The 24103-nt window shown below is 43.9% G+C and overlaps 1 protein-coding gene across 1 annotated transcript; it reads right to left on the reverse strand.

The window, feature by feature from the left end:
* Positions 1-5789: 5789 nt before the first annotated feature.
* On the reverse strand, positions 5790-20083 carry LOC136528727 (probable methyltransferase ICS2). Its single transcript, XM_066521703.1, has 5 exons — positions 19710-20083; positions 7604-7871; positions 7361-7474; positions 6219-6383; positions 5790-6134 (listed from the first exon to the last, which is right to left on the reverse strand). Exons 1-5 carry the CDS (start codon positions 20081-20083, stop codon positions 5790-5792), a joined length of 1266 nt encoding a protein of 421 aa, XP_066377800.1.
* Between the last annotated feature and the right edge of the window lie 4020 nt (positions 20084-24103).

Here is a 24103-nt window from a genome sequence, read left to right on the forward strand (position 1 = left end):
GGAGAGATGAAGGGGCGGCGCGGTAGTGGGGTGTGAGGGAAGGAGGCGGCGGCGCGGCAGCGGCGGGCACGGCGGGCGCGGCGGCGGGAGCAGGGCGTGGCTCTCTCTGTTCGAAATGGGCTGAGTGAGAGAGGATGGGAAGCGAGGCTGAGCCGCGGGCCTGTACATGGGGCTGCCATGCCGTGATGCGTGGCGCGGCACTACCGCGCCGTGGCGCGGCAGCTCGGCCACGTCAGCGGTCAGCGGCGCGACTGACTACCACGGTAGCACTCCCACCGCGCCGCCATGCATGGCGCAGCAACATGAATTTGCCGTGCCATGCGAATAGGTGCGGCAAAAAATGTTAGTTTTGAAAAAAAAAAGTGTCAGATTTAAAAATATTTTTAAAAAAGTGTTAAAAATAAAAAAAATCTTAATTGTCGAGCACACGCGCGCACGTTAGTTGAGGTAGCTATCGCGAACAAACATATGCATGCATGTCCATCTTTGAGCAATCTTCTAGCAATTAACATACAGTCTCACTTGATTGAACCATTTTTTTATAGTGGGATTTTGAATTGATAATAATTCAGGATATCCTTATGATGTAATATATTTCTTCTTTTAACGTCTTTCATCTAGGTACGGCTAAAGTATCTGTTTGTGTACAGACATTTTAATACACACACCACTTGTACGTTAACAAACCTATAACTATACTTAGATTTTTGGAGCCCACGTCCTTAGTGAGACCACTAGGACCATCCATGGCACCGTAGATAATGGGTACTGTATATTACTTTTGTGGCTTTACATGTGAGAGGCTGTGTGAAATTATTTGGGAACAAATCCAGATGAGAGACACAAGAGCGATTCGAAGAATCAAACTCGCGACGGCTGCGTGTGCACCTGGCTGTGCTAGCCACTCGAGCACGCACTCGATCGGTTCTCTGGTGCAATGTAAACAAAAGCAAACTATATATTCACCAGAGCCGTTACACAGGACTACATGAGTAAGCTTGCATTGTTATGTTAGACGCTGATGTTTACCTGACTGTAAGCCAGTACTTAATTACCAGATTACTATCACAACTTGGGCTTGGCGACCATTACATTTAACTTCACAGTTGAATATTGAACCTGAATATTAGTTCTGTGGTGAATGAAAGTACAGACAAACAGAATCATTCCTTTCGCTCTTACTCTATCTGATGTTTTCTTTTTGGTGCAGGATTATATTTTTTAAATAAGTAAACTTAGTAATCAAATTACATCGAAATATCTAAGTGGCGCAGCTGAAGCGTGGTGGATTCGTAACCCACAGGTCCAACGATCGAAACCTGCCTTTGATAGTTTCCAAATTTTTTCTTTTGTTTTTGATAGATGTTTTTCTCTACATTATAAATTTTTTGATTTGTCTCGACTCTCGATCAAGATCGAAACATGGGTAGTGTGGCTTCCGAATTTTTAATATCTTATTACTATACTATCAGCCCATCAGTCGTGTTATTAAGCCATTAAGGTTAGGGTTTGTCGTCTAGTAATGGACTAGCTCTGCCTTTCTGGAACAGTTAGGAAGAAACTAGCTGGGTCTATCAACTCCTCATTAATTTTGGGGTAAAAAAGGAGTTACACACACCTTTTATTTCTAGAATATTGTAGAAAGCTTAAGTTTTTATCCTACTCTTATCCTTGTACTAGCAGACATATGTTTGTGCATTGTGACGAAATGTACGACTTATCTCATTTGTTGAAAAGCGTACAACTTACCTCATTTGTTCCAATACATCTTGGAGTTAATTGAGAAAAATCCTTATCTGCCACTGCAAACTTTCTCTTGCTTCCCTATCTACCACTAAATTTTTTTGACTCCTCTATCTGCCATCCACTTTAACTTTCTTGCCCTACCCCTCTGTCCTGAAATATAATGTATTATGCTTCTAAATTTTGTACGGAAATATAGTGTATTCTATATAATGACTATGTATAGATTTGATAAAATTTGTTTAAAAGGAAACTATAATTTGAGAAGAAATATAGGGTTTAGGATTTGAACTTTACATGTGTTTTCATCGTTATTTCCATTGCACTTCCATGGGTTTATGACAACATGGATCTATATTTTGGTTTTCAACTTTTGATTGTGTCATTTTGTAATTTCTTTGTCCACCTTTAAGTTCAAACTATAGTGTATATTGTACATTTTTTATTTAAATTAAATTTCTTTTTATGTTCTACTATACGGTGGACTATATAGGCCCTAGCTAGATTACAATATTTAGTTACTGTTAAACAGATTCCAGTTTGTTTTAGCTTGCCCCATAGCATTGAAGATGGTGAATTTTCTCTGCCAAAGAATATTCCAATAACCTACATGTATATATTGATATGTCAAAATGTATAGGCAATAATGTTTGGAACGTGGAAATTTTGTCCTATTAACTACGATTTTTTCACGAAATTTTTGTACGTTTCCTATAAAATTCCTGCGTCCCAAACTAAACGAACTGACAAATAAAAAGTAAACGTGTGTGTGCATGTTATCTGTAATAACGATGATCAAAGCGTGATGTCATGTATACGCATATAGATGATCCTATATGCGGGCAAAATCCTCAGTAATTAAAACATACTTACCCTACTCGATGGGACTGTCAAGTTTCCACAGTCCTATTGGCACATGAGAAATCGTGCTATATGTCAGTAGTTGGATACTGGGACCAACAGAAAAATTTACACAGGGACACGGATGATCGGCAAAGAAGGAGATCCCCACACTACGAGTAAAAATGTTGTTACACGGCGTCGTAGTTGCTTGCGTCATCTCATATTCCAGATTCTGCACGCTAGCTTTTGGCACCAGATCGAGTCTGAACTAGACGTATACGCGGTTGTTGGCCCTGGTGTACGTGCAGGCGAAACACGTCTAGTCACTCCATTGCTTGGTTTGCTACATGCTCGGAATCGCTGGCCCTGTTCCTCTCCGGCGACCTCGACCGCGACGGCGTGAGAGCGCGTAGAGGCGGATGGATCGGAAGTGCTTGAACTGCAGGAGGTAGGAGACGACCCAGAATAAGGCCACCTCGGCGCCGTCCTTGCTTTGCGTGATGGCCCGGTGGAGGTTGAACGCGAGGTAGCCGACGATGACCAGGAGGAAGAGCTCCGAGTCCCACGGGGATCGGGTCGCCATGGCCGCCTAATCGCCGTGGAGGACACCACCGGACTGTAGGCTGTAGCAGTGGCTGGCTCAGTGAGTGAGTGGGAAGTGGGGTCGCGGGACTGGGTTGGTCAGTGATGAGTGCTATGCATGACAATGGCAAGAGTGGGTGGTCACGGGACTCACTGTGGTGGGGTTTTGGTGTGTAGCTGAATATAGCATGAACGATCTACCAATATTCTGCATACAGTTTAGTCTAGGTGAGAGTTATGCTATGATTTCTATTTAAAAATACCATGTTGAATAGTAGTGTTTTTAAAACATGTTTGAATAGTAGTGGTCATATCTGTTCACCGTGCCAAGCGGCGGCACTGCAGCAGGCGGAATAGAACAGAACAGAACAGGGAGGAGGAGGAGGAGCTGCCGTATGGTAGGACCGTAGGAGGAAGAGGAACAGGCTTGGAGTTGCCGTGGCGTGCTCGTCATTTTTAGATGTGCTCAATTTGTCCATGCTGGAGAATGGAGATGGGCGCCTGCCAAGCGAGGATTTGCTAGGCATGCAGCAATTGCCTCCTCGCCGTGTGCCTCGTCGGAAGGTAATCTGGCTCGTGTTCGAAGCGATCTTCGCTGGGTTCTTCCTGCTGCTCTCCGTCTGAGGACGGACAGGACAAGTGACAGATCAAGCGAGGATGTAACAGCCGCTGCTGCCAGTGGCTAAGTTCTATGCACTCTAGTTATGTATGTGCTGACTCGCTGTATTTGCTGTTTAATCGTGACCTTCATTTTTATTGTCATTGTCAGTGCTAACCTATGACGAATGAACTAGATTTACGCCTGGATGTTATCATCGAATTCGAATGTTCCTTAAATGTTTCCTTTCTCTAGGGGTTTCAAGAATTTTCTAAAATCGGTGTTAAAAGCCTCATTAATACATTTTCGTATTTTTTTAAATATCCCTTGTATGTGCTAAATTCAGAAAAAAAAGTCGTTTTCTAGTGGAACTACTTTTTAAAATAATCCACTGGGTAAATGAAGTTTACAAAAATTATCCACGGGAAAATATTTTTTTTAATGAAAATGGTTTCAGAATACCTGAAAGTCATACTCCCCAAGAAAACATTCAAAGCTTTTACACTGCTTTTTAATAAATTTGTTGATCTAAAATGAAGAACCCACAAGTCTTTAGAAATATAATTTTTAAATATAAATGCTAAAAACTAAGCTGTTGTAACACGGCTTCGGCGATGACGAAGGCCTCCGACAGCAAGGTGTCGCCAAGGCGTCTTCGACCGTCTTAGGGCGGAGACCCGGCGCTGACTAAAGGAACTTTCCTGGCTATGCTCGAAGGGCGCTGAACAAGGTTCAGTGCCCTCGTCGCGGATCCCGCCAGGGCCAGGCACACACGTCTCCGACCGCCTAGGCGGACTCCGCCCCATTCCGACTTACGAGCGTCTTCGGTAATAAGGGCGGAGGCCGCCCTACCTCTGAACTAATCAAACAAACAATCTTGCCTAAGTGTGTGCAGGTACTCAAGCGCAAGCGCCCGTGGTCCGCGCAAACGCGCCAGCATGGCCCCTGCGCGGCCGGGCGGAGACCTACGGATGTCTCCGACCGGACCGGCGGAGACCCGCCAAGGCGACGGCGCGCCCCTGAAGGCGGAGGCCAGCATCGAGAACCATGGCCCCCGCGCGCCGTGGCGGAGACCCGCGGAGATGTCTCCGACCGGCCGGCGGAGACCCGCCGAGGCAGCGGCGCGCCCCTGGAGATGGAGGCCAGCACCGGGGACCCAGGCCTTTGGGCCGAAGACCGAGGCATGGTGGGCCGGCTGCTCATGGAGGCCCATTACTCGGAGACGGTATGGCAGGATTGCCCCGCAAACAAGGGGCTAGCGGCGGGATATTCCAGGAATGTACTGTAGCAGTTGAGGGGCATTGTAATAAATTCTGTCATGAAGTAGTTGAGCCCTATAAATAGGGAACACTTGTAACCGTGCAGGTTGGTTGGTGAACGAATTAATGAAACCCTAGTTCTTTGTGCCAGCTTCCCACAAGTTCACCTGTCGAACCTATCCCGAGCCTCCGCCCGAAGGCGACCCCTGACGGGCGGAGGCCCCAGTCTCCCCCACATGTCTGAAACCCCTAGTTTCAACATAAGCATGATCCATTTTGGTTGTAAGCATCATAGGCTTTATAGTTTTGTAAATAAAATTCTTTTCATAGTAGTATGTTTGACTTTTCAGGTAAGCTATTTAGCCCTAAAATATATTCTAAAAATAAAAAACATCTACCAAAAATCATTCTTTTTCCATGTAATTCTCAACATATGCACTCAAGTGAAATCTAAACTTCTTAACAAATCGCATGCTTTAAGATTATATTTGCACGTCTTTTGCATGCTCTTGTCTAGAAACTTTGGATTTCACTTGAGTACCTAAGCTAAGTAATTACATGGAAACATTCAAACATATCACTTGAGCACGTAAAGCTAAGTCGATCGCCACGCTAGATATTATATCACCAGGATTTAATTAAAATTTGTCCCACAAAACATTTTATTATTATAGTTTATACATGCATGTAATCCTGTGATTTGCCAAACATACATATACGCAACTTTGCAACTCTTGTTCACTATAAACAAACGTTGCGGCCGATCATGTCCTCCTCGTGAGGGACGCAGCAAAGAAAGCGCTGGATTTACATGGAGAGAACTCATCTAGAGGCGACATCTTGATGGACTTCTCCATGATCCATAAGAACTCGTCCATAGCATCTGCAGATGGGCCGAAATGGTGCGCTATGATTGGCTCCATTATAGCTCTAACTGCGCGTGCCCCTGTCTCTGGCGCGACAATGCCATTCTGATCAAGAGATTCATAGACAGCCATCTTGTCGATTGAAAATGAACCCTCAGCTTCTATTATCTCCCTCAGCTCCTTCTCTGACGGCCCGTACAATGGTATGTAGAAAGAGTCAAGTTTCTCATTATCGATCAAACCCTGTTAATAATCACCACCAAATATTTATATACTAATATATATCTAGTAACTGCATATGCGTACGTGATGGTTGACATACAATACCTTTGATGCCATTTCGTGTAGGATGGCATTTGTGAATTCCAAAAACAGAATGGCACGCTCCGGCTTATCATCAGAACGCTGTCCAAGAAGGGAGAAAACCATCCGGCCTCCGGGAACCATCTCTTGAGCTCGCAGATGCAAGATCCGTGTGAAATCATCGTTAAACTGCGGGTAAAGTCCAATTTACACCCTCCAACTTTCACCAAAGTTCGGATTTCAACCTCAAACTTCAAAACCGGATAACTTTGGCCTCCAACTCGGGTAAACAGTAACTTTTGATATTTTTGGGAGACGTCGAAATTTTATATTATTTTTTCGAGCATCTTAACGTCCTCAAATGAAAAAACTCAAAACTACAAAGTTGTAGATCTCATCGAGGTCAACAATTTACATATAAAAATTATCTTCATCCGACATCGTATTGAAGGGTTTTATATTTTTGAAATTTGAGTCTCATCACGCGACAAAATATGGTGCTGAAATTTTATATTATTTTTTCGAGCATCTTAACGTCCTCAAATGAAAAAACTCAAAACTACAAAGTTGTAGATCTCATCGAGGTCTACAATTTACATATAAAAATTATCTTCATTCGACATCGTATTGAACAATTTACATATAAAACAGTTTGTCGCGTGATGAGACTCAAATTTCAAAAAATAGAAAACCCTTCAATACGATGTTGGATGAAGATAATTTTTATATGTAAATTGTAGACCTCGATGAGATCTACAACTTTGTAGTTTTGAGTTTTTTCATTTGAGGACGTTAAGATGCTCGAAAAAATAATATAAAATTTCAGAACCATATTTTGTCGCGTGATGAGACTCAAATTTCAAAAAATAGAAAACCCTTCAATACGATGTCGGATGAAGATAATTTTTATATGTAAATTGTAGACCTCGATGAGATCGACAACTTTATAGTTTTGAGTTTTTTCATTTGAGGACGTTAAGATGCTCGAAAAATAATATAAAATTTCGGCGCCTCTCGAAAATGTCAAAAGTTACTGTTCACCCGCGAAACCGCACAAAAGGATGAAAGTTGAACTTTTTCAAGAGTTGTAGGGCCAAAGTTATCCGGTTATGAAGTTCGAGGTTGAAATCCGGACTTTGGTGAAAGTTGGAGGGTGTAAATTGGACTTTACCCTTAAACTGCCGAGCATAGGCCTTGATGACTGTGGAACGTCGAGCACGCCTCATCGCCTCGTCCCTGTCATAAAACGGGATTCCGTTCCTCACCAGGTCTTCAGGTGCCTGTTAATGTTATATTTTTTGGCCGGTTAACGTAATCTAGAAAAAACAAAACATCTTATAATTTTGGAATGGAGGGAGTACTATATGTAATTAACATAGAGAGCTTGACCCAGTTGGTCTCATACTGACCTTTGAGAGCCGGTGCAAGCTAGCGGTGGAGAACACTAGATGGAGGCTACGCTTGTTGAAGAGCCGCCCGTGAAATGAGCCAGGAACGATGCTGGTCAAGACAGGAGGACTGAAGCTTTCTTGGGTTTTTATGTACGTGGCGAGGCTCCTGATGACCAAGTTGAAGTCGTTGCTTGGGAGGTCGTTGAGGTCTATGCAGAGCTCCGGTGGCTGCTGCCGGAGCTCCGAGCAGCGGCGGCGGACAGCTTCCACGGCCGTGGACACGAGCCTAAGAAAGGCAAAGTCAAAAGCCAGCTTCAAAATCTGTCAGACAGGCGCAAAAGCACTACACTGCTGTCCCGTTTCACAGCAGCGAGGGGTTGTCGGTCACCCCCTCGGCAGGGTCATGCCTAGGGCATGACGCGCTAGGACAAGGAACCTTCGGAGCCGAAGTGGGGGACTCCTGGCCCACTTGGCAACCCCTCGGGCAAAAGGAGGAGCCTGGCATGTCAAAGAAGCCACGAGAAGGCTCACCCAGGGAAGGCCCCGCTACGGCAGACGGCATTCAACGGTTAGCGCTAGGCTGCAGCACAGGTGCTAGGGAATGGTTGTGGTTTTGTTGGCCCCCAGCTAGAAGACAAAGAAGGACTGACAGCGCCATGAAGAAGAAGACCGAAGCCCAAGGCGAGAAGCCCTAGGTGAAGAACCATTCGCTTTGTACTACCCCATGCCCTCCTCACTATATAAGGGGAAGGCATGGGCTCTCGTAAAAGGAGACGATTGGGACCGAGACCCCGATCGAACGATCTCACCAAGAACCCTAAATCAACATAGTGCTACCCCTACCACTCTCTCTCTCTCTCTCTCTCTTCTCCTCTCTCTCCTCTCCATTCCTCCATTGTAATAACTTTGGTTTGAGCATTCACTACACCAGATTTCATAATCACTGCCGGGTCAGAACCCCCTATCACTGTCGGATTTGGCTCCGGCGGTGGACAATCGACACCCTCATTACTGTTGGGTTTACAACGGGCAATAATAAGATGCAACACATGTAACTATATAGCTGATTTTTTTAGTTACACAATTTTGAATCTTATATTGTATGTTGATACTTCAAACGATCTCAAATAAAGAAGTTGTTAACTGCAAAGTTGCAGATCTCGTCGAGTGTTAACAAATTTGATGTCGAGTTCATCTCCATTCGACATTGCTAACCATCTCAAATCTGATATGAGAACATTTGAACTTGTAAATCATCTCAAATCAAAAAGTGTCTACCTCTCTCTTTAAATTGTATAACTTTGACATAAAATTTATCTTAATCCGATGTCATAAGAAAAAAATGATTTTTTATGGAAAATAGTCTATCACTATCGGTTCGTGGCTTCAACCGGTAGTGATAGTACCATGTCTACCGATGCCAGTTAGAGCTACGAACCGGCAGTGATAGTTCACCTATCACTACCGGTTGTGCTATCACTGCTAGTTGAAGTCATGAACCGACATTGATCTCCTGATCACTATCGGCTTCACCATAATTGGCAGTGATGGTTCAGCAGTAATTGCGTGTTCTGGCGTAGTGATTCCTAACATGAAGAGCACCAAACTGTTGGATGTAGTGCTAAGGATAAATCTCTTGTGTTCCTGAGTGTTTTGAGTGCTTAAGCCACCGGAGGTCCGCACATCGACCCCGACGAACAACATGATGCTTGCCGTGCACTACTTGAAAAATGATTTTAGGACACATGATCAAATCATTTTCGGAGTCGGGCACACCTAGCGACCGCCTCCGTAAATGCTTAGGGAGGCCTAGGAAAACGCCCGTCTCCAAAAATCAATTATGGAGACAGACGTCCTAAGATGACCGTCGTCTCCCAAAATCATCGATTAGGAAGCCGGCATCTTAAGATGTCCGGATGTCCGCCTCCGTTATTTTTTCGGAATGTTTACGACTAGTTTTCGGTGGTTGCAAAACTAATTTGTTTTTAGTAGTGCAGTTGTTCTCCAAACTATTTTGAAATGTAACTGACAGTATCTCGAATAGTCCTCTTAAATTTGGGGGCTTTGACAGGAATAAGAATAAGCCTGAGGAAGGTCCTTTCTGAAATGAAACAAACAAAGAGCCATGGGCTATTGGGCTGTGATATATCAAGTTCTCCATTGCCCATCTCTTCTCGCGTTAAATTCAGTTATTAATTGATGAATCCATGTGCGCAAGCTAGCTCACATTTGAATGACAGACATAAGACGATTCAAATAGCATAATAATTAGACCAAAAGAAACGCTCAAAAAGATACATGGATACCTAAACAGTGGAGTTGCGAGCGTAGCTTGTCTCTCCGTCTCCAGGAACGAGTTTTCTCCACTACTAGTCTGGCTGCCATGGCGTCCGCTCTGTCTCTCCCTCACGCAGTTTTCGCACGACCAGGGGCGGATCCAGGGCCCGGGCTGCCCGGGCTGCAGCCCGGGGCGAGTGCATGTAGCCCCTTTAACATATGTGGTGTTTAACCTAAAAAACTATTATCTTAATTAGACAAAAGGAGGCCGAGGAAGCAAGATCAGACTGTTTTGAACATGAATCAGCAGCTCAGCCCGGGGCGCAGCCCCGTTCTGGATCCGCCCCTGCGCACGACGGTTGCACTGCACCTCCAAACTAAACCAGTATGCAGTTGCCAAAATCCAACAGATAGCAAGGCAACATGTCAGACGTACGTTGAGGATTACTGGTCTTTATAGTTGAACTCAGATTGCAGAGAGGTGTACTAGGGTCAGCTGCATGCAGCCATGTTCTTCTCAGATACCGTATCTCTATTTTCTACGGCACTAGAAGTGGATGGATCTGGATGTCTAGATATCAGAAACATCCGATATCCGTATCCTTTTTAGTTTAAAAAGGATATCTGTATTCGTATTCGATTTATGTTAAATGGATGTATCCGTATTCGTTTTTGAAGATTATTCTCTATCCAATTCCATATCTATATCCAACCAAAATGTGAAATATATGATATTATCCGTTTTTGTGAAATACAAATTATTTTAAAGCCATCTAAATCTTATAATTATGACTAATTAACTATGTAAATGATAATAATTTTAATATAACAGATGATATGTACCATTATTTAAAAGTTATATATAGCTAATGTAATTTTAGTATTATTATCGATATATAAATCCAAAGTTCAATTAATTTTAATATGGCTAATAATATTAATTAGTATTTCATTTTATTTATATACTTCTACAATTTATTTTATTCATTTGAATTTAGTAATTAATATATATTATCTCTTATTTTCTTATATTTTATATATTTGATTATTTCAATATTTTTTGGTACTTGTCTTTATCCACAGTGTTATATAGCTATATATTAAATTCCTTCATCCATAATGATTTTATTATACTATGAAACTATCGATAAGCAAATAAATACATGTTATCTTCGAAATAGAGTGGATATCAGAATTCGAATCCAAATTCGAGATATCTATTTGCATTAGTATCCGACAGTATCCGTATTCGTATTCGAGTTTGAATTAAAATGTGGTAAACAGTGGTATCTGAATCTGTATCCGTCTCAATCCGATCCGAATCCATCCTTAACTAGAAGAGACTCTTCTTGTCCTTCTATGGCTCGTTCTTATCGGTTCCACTTCCACACCGGGCTGAACACTTCTGAAAGCAGCAGATCAAATGTTGTTCGTGTATATTTTGCACTCCCCCATCTCGAAATGTGATATTTTTCTTTTGCCTACGTGTGGAACTCTACTGAGTTCAGCAAAATTTATAGAAGAAAAACAATAACATTTACGATACCACCAAATAAGGGTCGTTAGATAGATGATGAAATACATTTTTATAAGTTGTCTCCTTGATGTTATATAGATGTTAGTAGATTTAGGATAATTTCATTTTTGATAAATTCGGACCCATTATATTCCATTTAAATTTAGAGTAGTTTGACTTTTGATAAATTTGGATCCATTGTATTTCAAAATAAAGGTATTAACTTTATTGGTCGACTCATTTATTTGTACAATTTGTTTGCACTTATAACTGATTGACTCAAGTTGGTGACATTTTGATTACCTAACTGGCTGACTTATGAGATTAGAGCAACTCCACTAGACCCCCTTTCCTATTTTCCTTAAATTCTATTATACTCAGAGTTAAAATTCTTCTCAGAGTAGGAGGTTGAGAAACCTAAATTTCAGAGTATAGGGGATATATGCTCTAGCTGATTGAGAAAGCCTCAGCCCTTAATATATGGGTCCCACACAAATCAGTGGTGAAAAATACCTCTTTCTCCTCTCTTCTCTATTTCCCGTTACGGGCTATTCCTTCTTACGATGTTGGCAGCGGTCTCTTCCTCTCCTCCTGATGTCGGCGGTCTCTTGCAAGGGACGGCGCCACTACTACACAAAATCTTTTGCGAGACGTTTTGAAATCGGCCTTAGAGGCGGGCGGGATTTTAAACCGCCTCGGTTAATACCTAGAATTAACCAAGGCGGTCATTTTTAATTAACTGAGACGGTCACAGTCAACCGTATCGCAAAATCGATTTACCGAGGCGGTTTAAAAAATAACCGTCTCCTAAAATCTATTAACCGAGACAAAAAAAATGCCTCCATTTACGGAGGCGGACCTCCTAAATGGCCCGCCTCTGTAAAAAGGCCGAGGCCCAAAAGGCCCAGACGAGCCCACCAGCACGACCTGAGTATATATACGGTCACCACTTATGGTTTCACTCATTCTCTCCTCTCTCACTTCCTCTCCCTCACCTCTCAGTCGAGCGGCGCCCCTCACGAGCGGCGCGATCCCATCCCACCCCTCCTCTCCTCCTCTCCCACCCCACCTCTCCCCTCTCCTCCCCTCCCATGCCGACGGCGTGGCGCCCCACCCCTCCCCTCCCCTCCCCTTCCTTCCTGGCGGCCCTTGCTAGAGCTCGCAGATCCAGTGGCACCCCACCACGGCCCTCCCTCTCCCCCGACGGCGCCCCACCACCTCGGCTCACGCTGTGGGCGGAGGCAGGCGCCCCGATGCGGGAACCTCCACAACGGCGCTTGACGAGATCCTAACATATGTGTATGTTAAGCCTCAGGATCAATGGTTTTCGACTGAATAGACCCCTGACCGACCCCTCCAGGATCGCCCGGGGGCTTGGAGGTTGTACCCATCGGGTACGCTCGCGCGCACCCTCAGACCAAGAAACTCGACCGAGCTTGAGCACGCCGCGCCCTCTGCTCAGGGCTCGGGGGGTTCGTCCGAGCCTCAGGTTCCCGATTGAGGAGAAGCCTGGGCTCGATCCTTGGCTCCTGCCTAGCTTACAACGCCAGCTAAGGCCCGAGCGCAAGAAGACACGCTACACCTTGGGCGTGGCTTTGCCGGCCGCTCCCCCGATAGGGTCATGCACGGGGGCGTGACACAAAAAGACAAGCTCTCCCTTGGCCTCCGGGGGTCGAGGGCTTTTTGGGCCCCCGTAGTCAGCCCCTCGAGCCGACCTCCCATCGCCACCGAGAAGACTCTAAAAGGCACACCTGGGGGAGGCCGGTCCAAGCCGACACAGCTTGACACTCAGCATGTTAGAACATGCCAGCCAGACGACACTCAGGGCTAGCTTCTTTGGCTCCATGACATCGCCACGGTCCACAAAGTGCCGCTGCAAGACTCTCCTGGGACTCTGGCGCATGTAGAACATAGGCTCAACCCCCCAAACTGCCATGTACCCGACTTATCTCGATATATAAGGGGTAAGGTCAGATCCTAGAGGGGGGAGACGACCCTAGACAGATCATTCCATTCCTCATCGATCCGCTCCTGCTTAGGACCGGGAGCAGAGCAACCTAGAGAGGGGCACTGAGTGCTCCTTCACCGCACCCGTCATCTTCCTCCTCTCAGACGAGGGGAAGGCTCCACCCGTGGTTGAGGCAACATCAGGATTAGCACCGTGGCCGCTGGGACGCATGTGTCGTGACGCCTCAGGTCTTCCCCGGCCGAGCCAAGGGCACCCACGAGCGTGGGGGGTGCTGGTGGTGCTCACGTGCCGCAACTCGCCACCGGCTCCGACCCCGACGGTCGGAATCGACCAGCTCGGCCTTTCCCTCCCCTATGTTGTATATGTATGTTTCAAGAGTTTCAGACGTTTCAGATGTATGTTGCAATTGTTTATCTTGATGTTGCAAAAGTAGATCGAGGGATATTGCACATGTGACATATGTTGCAAGTGTTTCAGAAGCATGTTGCAAGCATTTGTTCAAAATATTTCATCTGTTTCCTAACGTATGTTGCAATTATTTTTATCTGTATGTTGCATATGTTGCAACAGTATGTTCCAAATGTTTCAACAGTCTTGTGTTGCAACAAGTTGTTTCATGTTGCAGGTTGCAGATGTTTTATTTTAGATCTGGCTTCACCTTCATGGCAGCATTGGCATAATCTCACTGCACCACACCTATCGTAAGAATTCAGCCTGTTCCCTTGTTGGTTTTCAGCCAGGGCTTATCAGCCAGCCAACATTGTTTTTCCTCTCACAACAAACCAGCACCAGCCGGGCTTATCAGCCCAGAAACCGACCAGCGAACAGGCCGAATGTCCTAAACATTGTACGATGTTTGGTACTTTGGTTTGCTGTGTGTGGCGTTAATGACATGTTTTCGATCGTCTTCTAATAATTATTAAGTGATCCGACTTGCAAAGTGTTCCGATCCAGTTGCACTGTTGTTGGTTTCACTTTCACCTGAATTTACTCAGGTCCTGATTCATGTACTTGATATAGGTCCAGCAATGCAAATTGTGATCCACCTGCAAGCTGCAACTAAGCGTTGTATCGAGCCGCATGCATTGTGATCAATTTCAAGTGAGGTTCAGTACATATCTCATATATCCAACACAATGCATGCATTATATGTTGCCTGCTCGCCACCTGGAAATTTTAATGTTCCGATGAAGCTGCGTTTGGTTGCTTTTAATTTACCTGAAACTAGTCATTGTTAACTTTTGATCCATCTATCTATCTGAAAGTAGTACCTTAAAGTAGAGTGTATCTCAACGGACATTGTATCTACCTGATGAAGCCACCTCGTCAGAATTCAGAAGTGTCTGTTAGCATAGTCACAATGATTACAGGAAAAGACCGTCTACGTGCAAAATCCGCACTATAGGCAGGGCCGTTCCCATCTGACTAACGTGCTTTTTTTTAAAAATTACTTGATTGAACCTTCAAGCTGCCATGCTCCTAGTAGTGTACTAGTAGTACATGAGATTGTAATTCAAATTAAGTATGCATTATGTCGGTTCGCTGAAAAAATAAGTTGAAATATTGTTCCGACTGATTTGATGTGAAAGAAAAATACTGTTCCGACTAAAAAAACAAGCTGAAAAGTACGGATTAAGACAAGCTGAAAAGTATGCCTTAAATCTATATTTGTATTGCACCTCCTAGTGTTCTCAATCGCCGACTCTTTCCTCGCCGATTCTGGATGCTTTTTGTAAACAAATGCGCGAGGAAATTTCTCCATTCTGTTACAAGTTTTGTAGATACTATATAGATTTAATATGTACAGCTAATCATAATTGATTACCGTTAGTCTCTCTCCCTCTTCATTTTCAAATACACCACGGTATATATACCCATTCAGATACTGCATAATCTATGTTTGTTATGATAAATTTACTAATTATACGTTGTGGGCTGTACATTATTAATTAAAGTACAAGTTAATTCTCCACATTCTTCTTCAGTTATTACGTGCAATTAATGGTGAATTTTTTATTTTAACACTTTTTTAAAAGTATTTTCAAATATGATACTGTTTAACTTTTTTTTAAACTAACACTTTTGGCCGTGCCTATTCGCATGGCGCGGCAAAATCATGCTGCCGCGCCATGCATGGCGGCGCAGCGGGGGTGGCCACGTGGCAGTCAACCGCGGCGTTGGCCGATGACGTGGCCGGGCGGCCGCGCCGTGGATCATGGCGCGGCGAGGCCTGACTTAACCATTGCATCGCGAGCTCCCTCCCTCTGTCTGTCTGCCCGACTAGAGCTGAGGCCACGGGCTCCCTCCCTCTGTCTATCTGCCCGACTAGGCCGCTCGAGGCACCCACACAGCCGCCTCCCGACTCCCCCACGCCCGGCCGCTGCCCTTCCCTCCCTTGCCGGCCCCCTTCCTGCCTTCACCCAAGCTCCTCCTCGGCCTTGGTCAATGCAATGATGCTCTTATTAGTTGTTTGAATGGTGGATTCAAGGATTAGATTTGGTAACTAGGGTTTGAAGGAAAATATTAGTTCGTTAGAACGTTGGATTCAAGGATAAGGATTAGGATTGTCAATGTTAAGATTAATTGGTTAGTTAGAACTATGTTTACCATGTTTAGTCTAAGGTCAATTTTTGTTCGTAAGTGTAGATTATATTTTCTTCGTTTTAATGCAAATGGTTCTCCTTTACATTAATTTGCGATGCTTTGATTTATGTTAAATTACAACCATTTTGTTAGATGCAAGACATGTATCGGGAGAAGTTTTGGAGAAAATGGGGTCATCCTAGAGAATTATACCCCGACACGTATAACAAAGATGCCCTCGTCCCTCCTGACCTCCCTGTCCCTAACTGTGACTATGGTTTCCCGACCGATGTGTTTAATTGAGACATCCAGACACAACAACGTGTTTCTTCTTCACATGCAGTCGTTTTAATGTAAGTAATTATTTCCACTTTATTTTTTTTTCATTCGTGTTAGTAGGTTACTAATATTTTGTTGGAATCTTGTTGTGTGGGCCCATGAGAGGTGCTTTTTCTTTAAGTGGATCAACGGTCTAGACAAGTTTAACCCAATGTAGCTCCTTTTCGACGATTGGTGGAGAGGGAGACATCCACGTGAGCACTTCGAGCGGTGTGTTCTACCTCCCCCTAATCTCCCGCCAATGATGGCTAAAGAGAAGCACTTAGTCGTAGTTAGACGGCTTGAGGAACCTTCTCTGTGCGATTGTGGAGATCGAGCTATGATAAACCCTAATAATACATTGAAGTTTGTGTGTCCAAACAAGCATGAAGTAAGTGGAAAGTGTATCTGTTGAAATATTGAGTTATATGTATTCATGTAGTAATGTCACCCTTTTTAGGTGTTTGCAATGGAGAAGTGTCGTTTCAAAAAGTGGCTCTATGGTCCTAAGAATCAATGACCGGAGCCGCCAAAGGCAAAGGAAAAGAAGAAAGGGTAATTTACAAAGCACTTCCTGTCATGTGCGAATGTGGTGTTAAAGCCAACTACGGCCTAGTCCCTTCGGAGCTTGTAATAGGCCATTATTGCGGCCATATAGTTGACTATGATGAGGTTGGTTATTGTTGTGGAAAACATAAAATCGTATTTTTTTCTTTTGCTAAGACTCATGATCTAATTTTTCGTTTGAACAGAGCACTAGGAAATGCAAGTGGGAATCTTATGATGACCAAGCTAAGTTCTTGGATGACTTGAAGGGGAGGCAAGTAATTGCACGGAAGAGGGGATATAGACATCAGTACATCAACCTCTTCATTAAACAGTAGAAGAAGGACATGCGTGAGTTTGCTAGACAGCACGATATTCGTAACCCGATCGGTGTTAGGCATGACAAATGGAGGTTGGAGAGACGGAGGGCGTTAGAGGAGGAGAGGACAAGGAAGGAGGCAAGGGAGGAGACAAGAGTATAGATGCAGGTCTTGAACAACTATGTTGTTGCATTGTGTGTCAGTGTGTGATTGAAAGCCTTGTTATTTTCGTTGTCTAATTTTGAATGTAATATAATCCAATTGCTAACTGGTTGTATTTTATACATGAAGGGATTAGATGCAGCGAGGACCATGCCACAGAGGTGGCCCATGTAAGGTTTCAGGAAAAGAAGTTAGATGAGCATAGAACGCGAGCTGGTCGCACCGTTCAATCTCTAATTGCGTTGGCCGATGATGGGGATGAGGATGAGGATGACACTGCTAGGTTGAGCGATCTCATCGCTCTAGCGGAGGTGGGCTTGTAGACGGAGGAGGCTGAGGATGACACTAGCAGACTGAGCGAGCTCATCGCTCAAGCAGAGGTGGGCTTGTAGGCGGAGGAGGACGTGTTCTTCTCTCAGGCCGCAGATGAAGCGGAGGCCGCTTACTATAGGCGACAGGCAGATCAGGGCAATGCAGGTGAGTCTAGCCACAACAACGAGGTTGTGGTAGAGGATTGGTAATCGGACAACGAGTTGCTTACTCAGTATGTTTCTAACTGAGGATTTCTGATTGCGCCGTGTGTTAGTTCCATGCTTCAGATTTGGTGTATTGTACCCATATAACGAACATTGTATCCAAGTTGATCATGTGAACAACAGTCATATCCACGGACCCTGTAGGCCATGATCATATGAGAGCAAGGGGCATGCATGATCTAAGGGATGTTGCAACTACACTCTACTTTGTCAAGATCAACTCGGTAATTCCGTCCACCATAATGTTCGCCACCCAAGCTTATGCAACCCTTCCCCCATACACTAAAGACATGCTAGCGAGGTCCATATGGCTCGGCGGTATGCTGCTTGGCCAATTCCTCAGCCTCCTTCAAATGTTCCGTTTTGGCCTTTTCAAATCTCCCAAGCTCAGCTAAATTCCTCTACGCAAGTTCCCACCTCTTGACAAATATTCGTTACACTTTTGAAACGGGAACTCAACAATTCTAGACACTGGCAATGATCGAACTCTGATGAATACACAGTTGAAAGACTCTGACAAGTTGGTGGTCATGATGCCATACCTAAAACCACCCTCGTCATATGCTAACGCCCACTTAGCCTTCTGTTCCATCTGTGCCTCTATCCAGGCCTTGCCCGCTTTGTTTAGAATCTTGTCTAGTTCTCTCTTTGTCTCCTTGAACTGGTGCTCTGTACGTACACAACATAGCTCCTTTATCTTGTCATAAACCTCCTTCTTCCTCTGACGCTGCCAATCCGGCAAAATGTTGCATACACCATCTATGCACTAGATACGGGAACCCATCGATATGTTCAATTGCAGCATTAAGAAGCCCTGTGTGACGGTCCGAGATCAAACATATAGTGTGAGATGGGCCAAGCACTTATACACGTAGAAGCCGCATGAACCATGACCATGATTCATTGTTCTCTCCCTCTGTTAAAGCAAAAGCCATGGGTACTATCTGGTCCTTCGGTTCAACAGCAGCAGCCATCATCAAGGTGCCCCTATACTTTCCGGCTAGAAAAGTGCCATCAACAAGTACGACTGGCCGACAATACTGGAATGCATGCTCTATCTGCGTGAACGACAAGAAGACACGATGCAGGACATGCCTCAATAGGTCCTCTAAATACATCCCTCTGGTGTCTATAAACCATTTCAAGCCAGGGTTGTAGTAATGCATTGCACATAATATTCGGGGAACCCTGTTGTACGCTTCCTCCCAGCTACCCTAACAAATCGCCAAGACAATTTGCTTAGCACGCCAAACCTTTCCGTACTTCACATCATACTTAACAAATCTGGATATAGACTATTGTAAGAAAGATACCGAAATGTTGTTATTGTCATCAACGAGCCTCAATATACGATACGCAAGGAACGTACCGTGAGCTGCTGATGATTTTTCTTCCCCTTATTTGATAGGCAAGTGTGGGGTTGGACCACTTTACTTATCCTCCACTTGCCATCACTCTGTCTCTTTCATGCATTTAACCTCCACATACAACCATTTTTGCATATCATGTGGTACCTCAACTCCTGGTCCGAATGAGCGACAGTGTACGGCCTATGGTGATAGACATCATAGTCCTGAAGGAACAACTTCATCTCTGACATTGTATTGAATATCATACCCTTGCTCAGGATTTCATTGTCATGGTCATACAATGATTTCCTACACATCTGTAGACCGGTGTTACAAACTGCCATATCCATCATGCTGACATCCCTATTGTTCAGAACGCCACTGAAAGGTACGTTCATCGACCTCAGTTTCATAAGCTCTATCGTTGTGTAAGGTGGTGGTGGAACATACTGCGGTGCTTTGCTAATTTTAGCCCATGAATCATAGGGGGTATCATCCTCTGGCAAATCTGTGACTAGTCTACCCTGAGCTAGCATAGCATGAAGTACCTCAGTTGGTACTTCATGCTTGGCATAGCATGAACCGATACTAGCATGACATCAGCCAATGTTGGTATAGCATCTCTACCTCCTTGATTATCATCCGAATCGTCTGAATCATTGCTAACTACATCACTGATACTGTCCTCCTCCTCCTCCCGCTCCTCCTCTTTCCATTCAAACTCGTTCACATCGAAGTTATTGCTTATACAGCCTACTAAAGTTGAATGAAGCTGCTCCTGCGTCAACTGACCCTCCAAATCCATAGTACCCATAGTTGATTCCACATGGCCCCCACATTCTTGTTGAGTATCACCGTCGAAGGACGGCCCCTCTTGGAGACCATGTATCTTGTACCCATTCTCCACTACCACATCAGTCATGGCCACATTGGAACCTTGGAATACCCTATTATAGCGGGACCAATGAGCATGGTCGTGTAAGGGCATCAGCACGTAGTGTGCCCTAGTCTTTCCACTATCAAACATCCCCTTCAGTGTGAAATCACCGCCAAACTTTCCCTTCAAACGGACACAAAGATCGCTGAAGCTAGGAAGTTCATTAAACAATTCCAATTCTTCTTCTATATCCTCAAACATACCATCTTCTCTTCTAACACTTCTTTCGTAAAAAACTCTGACACAACAATCCATCTACAAAAGCATTTCAAGAAACTTCATCAAGTCGTCGAAATCGTCGTGCCTACTAATACATATACTAACTACACCAATACCAACTAACTATACTAACTAATCTAATATTAATACCTATACCAACAGTTCTAACTAACAATACTGAGTAACTACACTAACTAACTACACTAAAATTAATACCTATACTAAGTAACTTTACTAACTATACCTATCTAGCTAATAATAAAACTAACCACTAATAACTTAACTTTACTAACTTCACTAAATAACTTCACTAATTATATAAATCACTATCCAGTCAAACTAAATTTGAATGCTAACCCTAGCTAACAAAAACTCGATTGAAGCAACAAATGCATAAGAGCATTACCTCAACAAACAAGAGGGGAAGATTGGGGCTCACCCAATCCACCAAACGAGATGAGATGGCCGGCGGCGGCAATGGCCGGCCAGCGGCGGGCTTCTTCTGGCGACTGGTGGCGGGCTGCTTTTAACGACCACAGTTGGTGCATGGGGACGACATGGGGGGGTGGCAAGGGAGGGAAAGGAGAGAGGATGGGGACATAGGGAGGCGGTGAGACAGGGCGCCACCGCGCCGGCGACGAGGACGGGCACCAGTGGGGATTGAGGGAGGGACGCGCGTCAGTGGGGAGAGATGAAGGGGCGGCGCGGTAGTGGGGTGTGAGGGAAGGAGGCGGCGGCGCGGCAGCGGCGGGCACGGCGGGCGCGGCGGCGGGAGCAGGGCGTGGCTCTCTCTGTTCGAAATGGGCTGAGTGAGAGAGGATGGGAAGCGAGGCTGAGCCGCGGGCCTGTACATGGGGCTGCCATGCCGTGATGCGTGGCGCGGCACTACCGCGCCGTGGCGCGGCAGCTCGGCCACGTCAGCGGTCAGCGGCGCGACTGACTACCACGGTAGCACTCCCACCGCGCCGCCATGCATGGCGCAGCAACATGAATTTGCCGTGCCATGCGAATAGGTGCGGCAAAAAATGTTAGTTTTGAAAAAAAAAAGTGTCAGATTTAAAAATATTTTTAAAAAAGTGTTAAAAATAAAAAAAATCTTAATTGTCGAGCACACGCGCGCACGTTAGTTGAGGTAGCTATCGCGAACAAACATATGCATGCATGTCCATCTTTGAGCAATCTTCTAGCAATTAACATACAGTCTCACTTGATTGAACCATTTTTTTATAGTGGGATTTTGAATTGATAATAATTCAGGATATCCTTATGATGTAATATATTTCTTCTTTTAACGTCTTTCATCTAGGTACGGCTAAAGTATCTGTTTGTGTACAGACATTTTAATACACACACCACTTGTACGTTAACAAACCTATAACTATACTTAGATTTTTGGAGCCCACGTCCTTAGTGAGACCACTAGGACCATCCATGGCACCGTAGATAATGGGTACTGTATATTACTTTTGTGGCTTTACATGTGAGAGGCTGTGTGAAATTATTTGGGAACAAATCCAGATGAGAGACACAAGAGCGATTCGAAGAATCAAACTCGCGACGGCTGCGTGTGCACCTGGCTGTGCTAGCCACTCGAGCACGCACTCGATCGGTTCTCTGGTGCAATGTAAACAAAAGCAAACTATATATTCACCAGAGCCGTTACACAGGACTACATGAGTAAGCTTGCATTGTTATGTTAGACGCTGATGTTTACCTGACTGTAAGCCAGTACTTAATTACCAGATTACTATCACAACTTGGGCTTGGCGACCATTACATTTAACTTCACAGTTGAATATTGAACCTGAATATTAGTTCTGTGGTGAATGAAAGTACAGACAAACAGAATCATTCCTTTCGCTCTTACTCTATCTGATGTTTTCTTTTTGGTGCAGGATTATATTTTTTAAATAAGTAAACTTAGTAATCAAATTACATCGAAATATCTAAGTGGCGCAGCTGAAGCGTGGTGGATTCGTAACCCACAGGTCCAACGATCGAAACCTGCCTTTGATAGTTTCCAAATTTTTTCTTTTGTTTTTGATAGATGTTTTTCTCTACATTATAAATTTTTTGATTTGTCTCGACTCTCGATCAAGATCGAAACATGGGTAGTGTGGCTTCCGAATTTTTAATATCTTATTACTATACTATCAGCCCATCAGTCGTGTTATTAAGCCATTAAGGTTAGGGTTTGTCGTCTAGTAATGGACTAGCTCTGCCTTTCTGGAACAGTTAGGAAGAAACTAGCTGGGTCTATCAACTCCTCATTAATTTTGGGGTAAAAAAGGAGTTACACACACCTTTTATTTCTAGAATATTGTAGAAAGCTTAAGTTTTTATCCTACTCTTATCCTTGTACTAGCAGACATATGTTTGTGCATTGTGACGAAATGTACGACTTATCTCATTTGTTGAAAAGCGTACAACTTACCTCATTTGTTCCAATACATCTTGGAGTTAATTGAGAAAAATCCTTATCTGCCACTGCAAACTTTCTCTTGCTTCCCTATCTACCACTAAATTTTTTTGACTCCTCTATCTGCCATCCACTTTAACTTTCTTGCCCTACCCCTCTGTCCTGAAATATAATGTATTATGCTTCTAAATTTTGTACGGAAATATAGTGTATTCTATATAATGACTATGTATAGATTTGATAAAATTTGTTTAAAAGGAAACTATAATTTGAGAAGAAATATAGGGTTTAGGATTTGAACTTTACATGTGTTTTCATCGTTATTTCCATTGCACTTCCATGGGTTTATGACAACATGGATCTATATTTTGGTTTTCAACTTTTGATTGTGTCATTTTGTAATTTCTTTGTCCACCTTTAAGTTCAAACTATAGTGTATATTGTACATTTTTTATTTAAATTAAATTTCTTTTTATGTTCTACTATACGGTGGACTATATAGGCCCTAGCTAGATTACAATATTTAGTTACTGTTAAACAGATTCCAGTTTGTTTTAGCTTGCCCCATAGCATTGAAGATGGTGAATTTTCTCTGCCAAAGAATATTCCAATAACCTACATGTATATATTGATATGTCAAAATGTATAGGCAATAATGTTTGGAACGTGGAAATTTTGTCCTATTAACTACGATTTTTTCACGAAATTTTTGTACGTTTCCTATAAAATTCCTGCGTCCCAAACTAAACGAACTGACAAATAAAAAGTAAACGTGTGTGTGCATGTTATCTGTAATAACGATGATCAAAGCGTGATGTCATGTATACGCATATAGATGATCCTATATGCGGGCAAAATCCTCAGTAATTAAAACATACTTACCCTACTCGATGGGACTGTCAAGTTTCCACAGTCCTATTGGCACATGAGAAATCGTGCTATATGTCAGTAGTTGGATACTGGGACCAACAGAAAAATTTACACAGGGACACGGATGATCGGCAAAGAAGGAGATCCCCACACTACGAGTAAAAATGTTGTTACACGGCGTCGTAGTTGCTTGCGTCATCTCATATTCCAGATTCTGCACGCTAGCTTTTGGCACCAGATCGAGTCTGAACTAGACGTATACGCGGTTGTTGGCCCTGGTGTACGTGCAGGCGAAACACGTCTAGTCACTCCATTGCTTGGTTTGCTACATGCTCGGAATCGCTGGCCCTGTTCCTCTCCGGCGACCTCGACCGCGACGGCGTGAGAGCGCGTAGAGGCGGATGGATCGGAAGTGCTTGAACTGCAGGAGGTAGGAGACGACCCAGAATAAGGCCACCTCGGCGCCGTCCTTGCTTTGCGTGATGGCCCGGTGGAGG

This window comes from Miscanthus floridulus, chromosome 19 (genome assembly GCF_019320115.1).
Source record: "Miscanthus floridulus cultivar M001 chromosome 19, ASM1932011v1, whole genome shotgun sequence".
NCBI classification, from domain to species: domain Eukaryota; kingdom Viridiplantae; phylum Streptophyta; class Magnoliopsida; order Poales; family Poaceae; genus Miscanthus; species Miscanthus floridulus.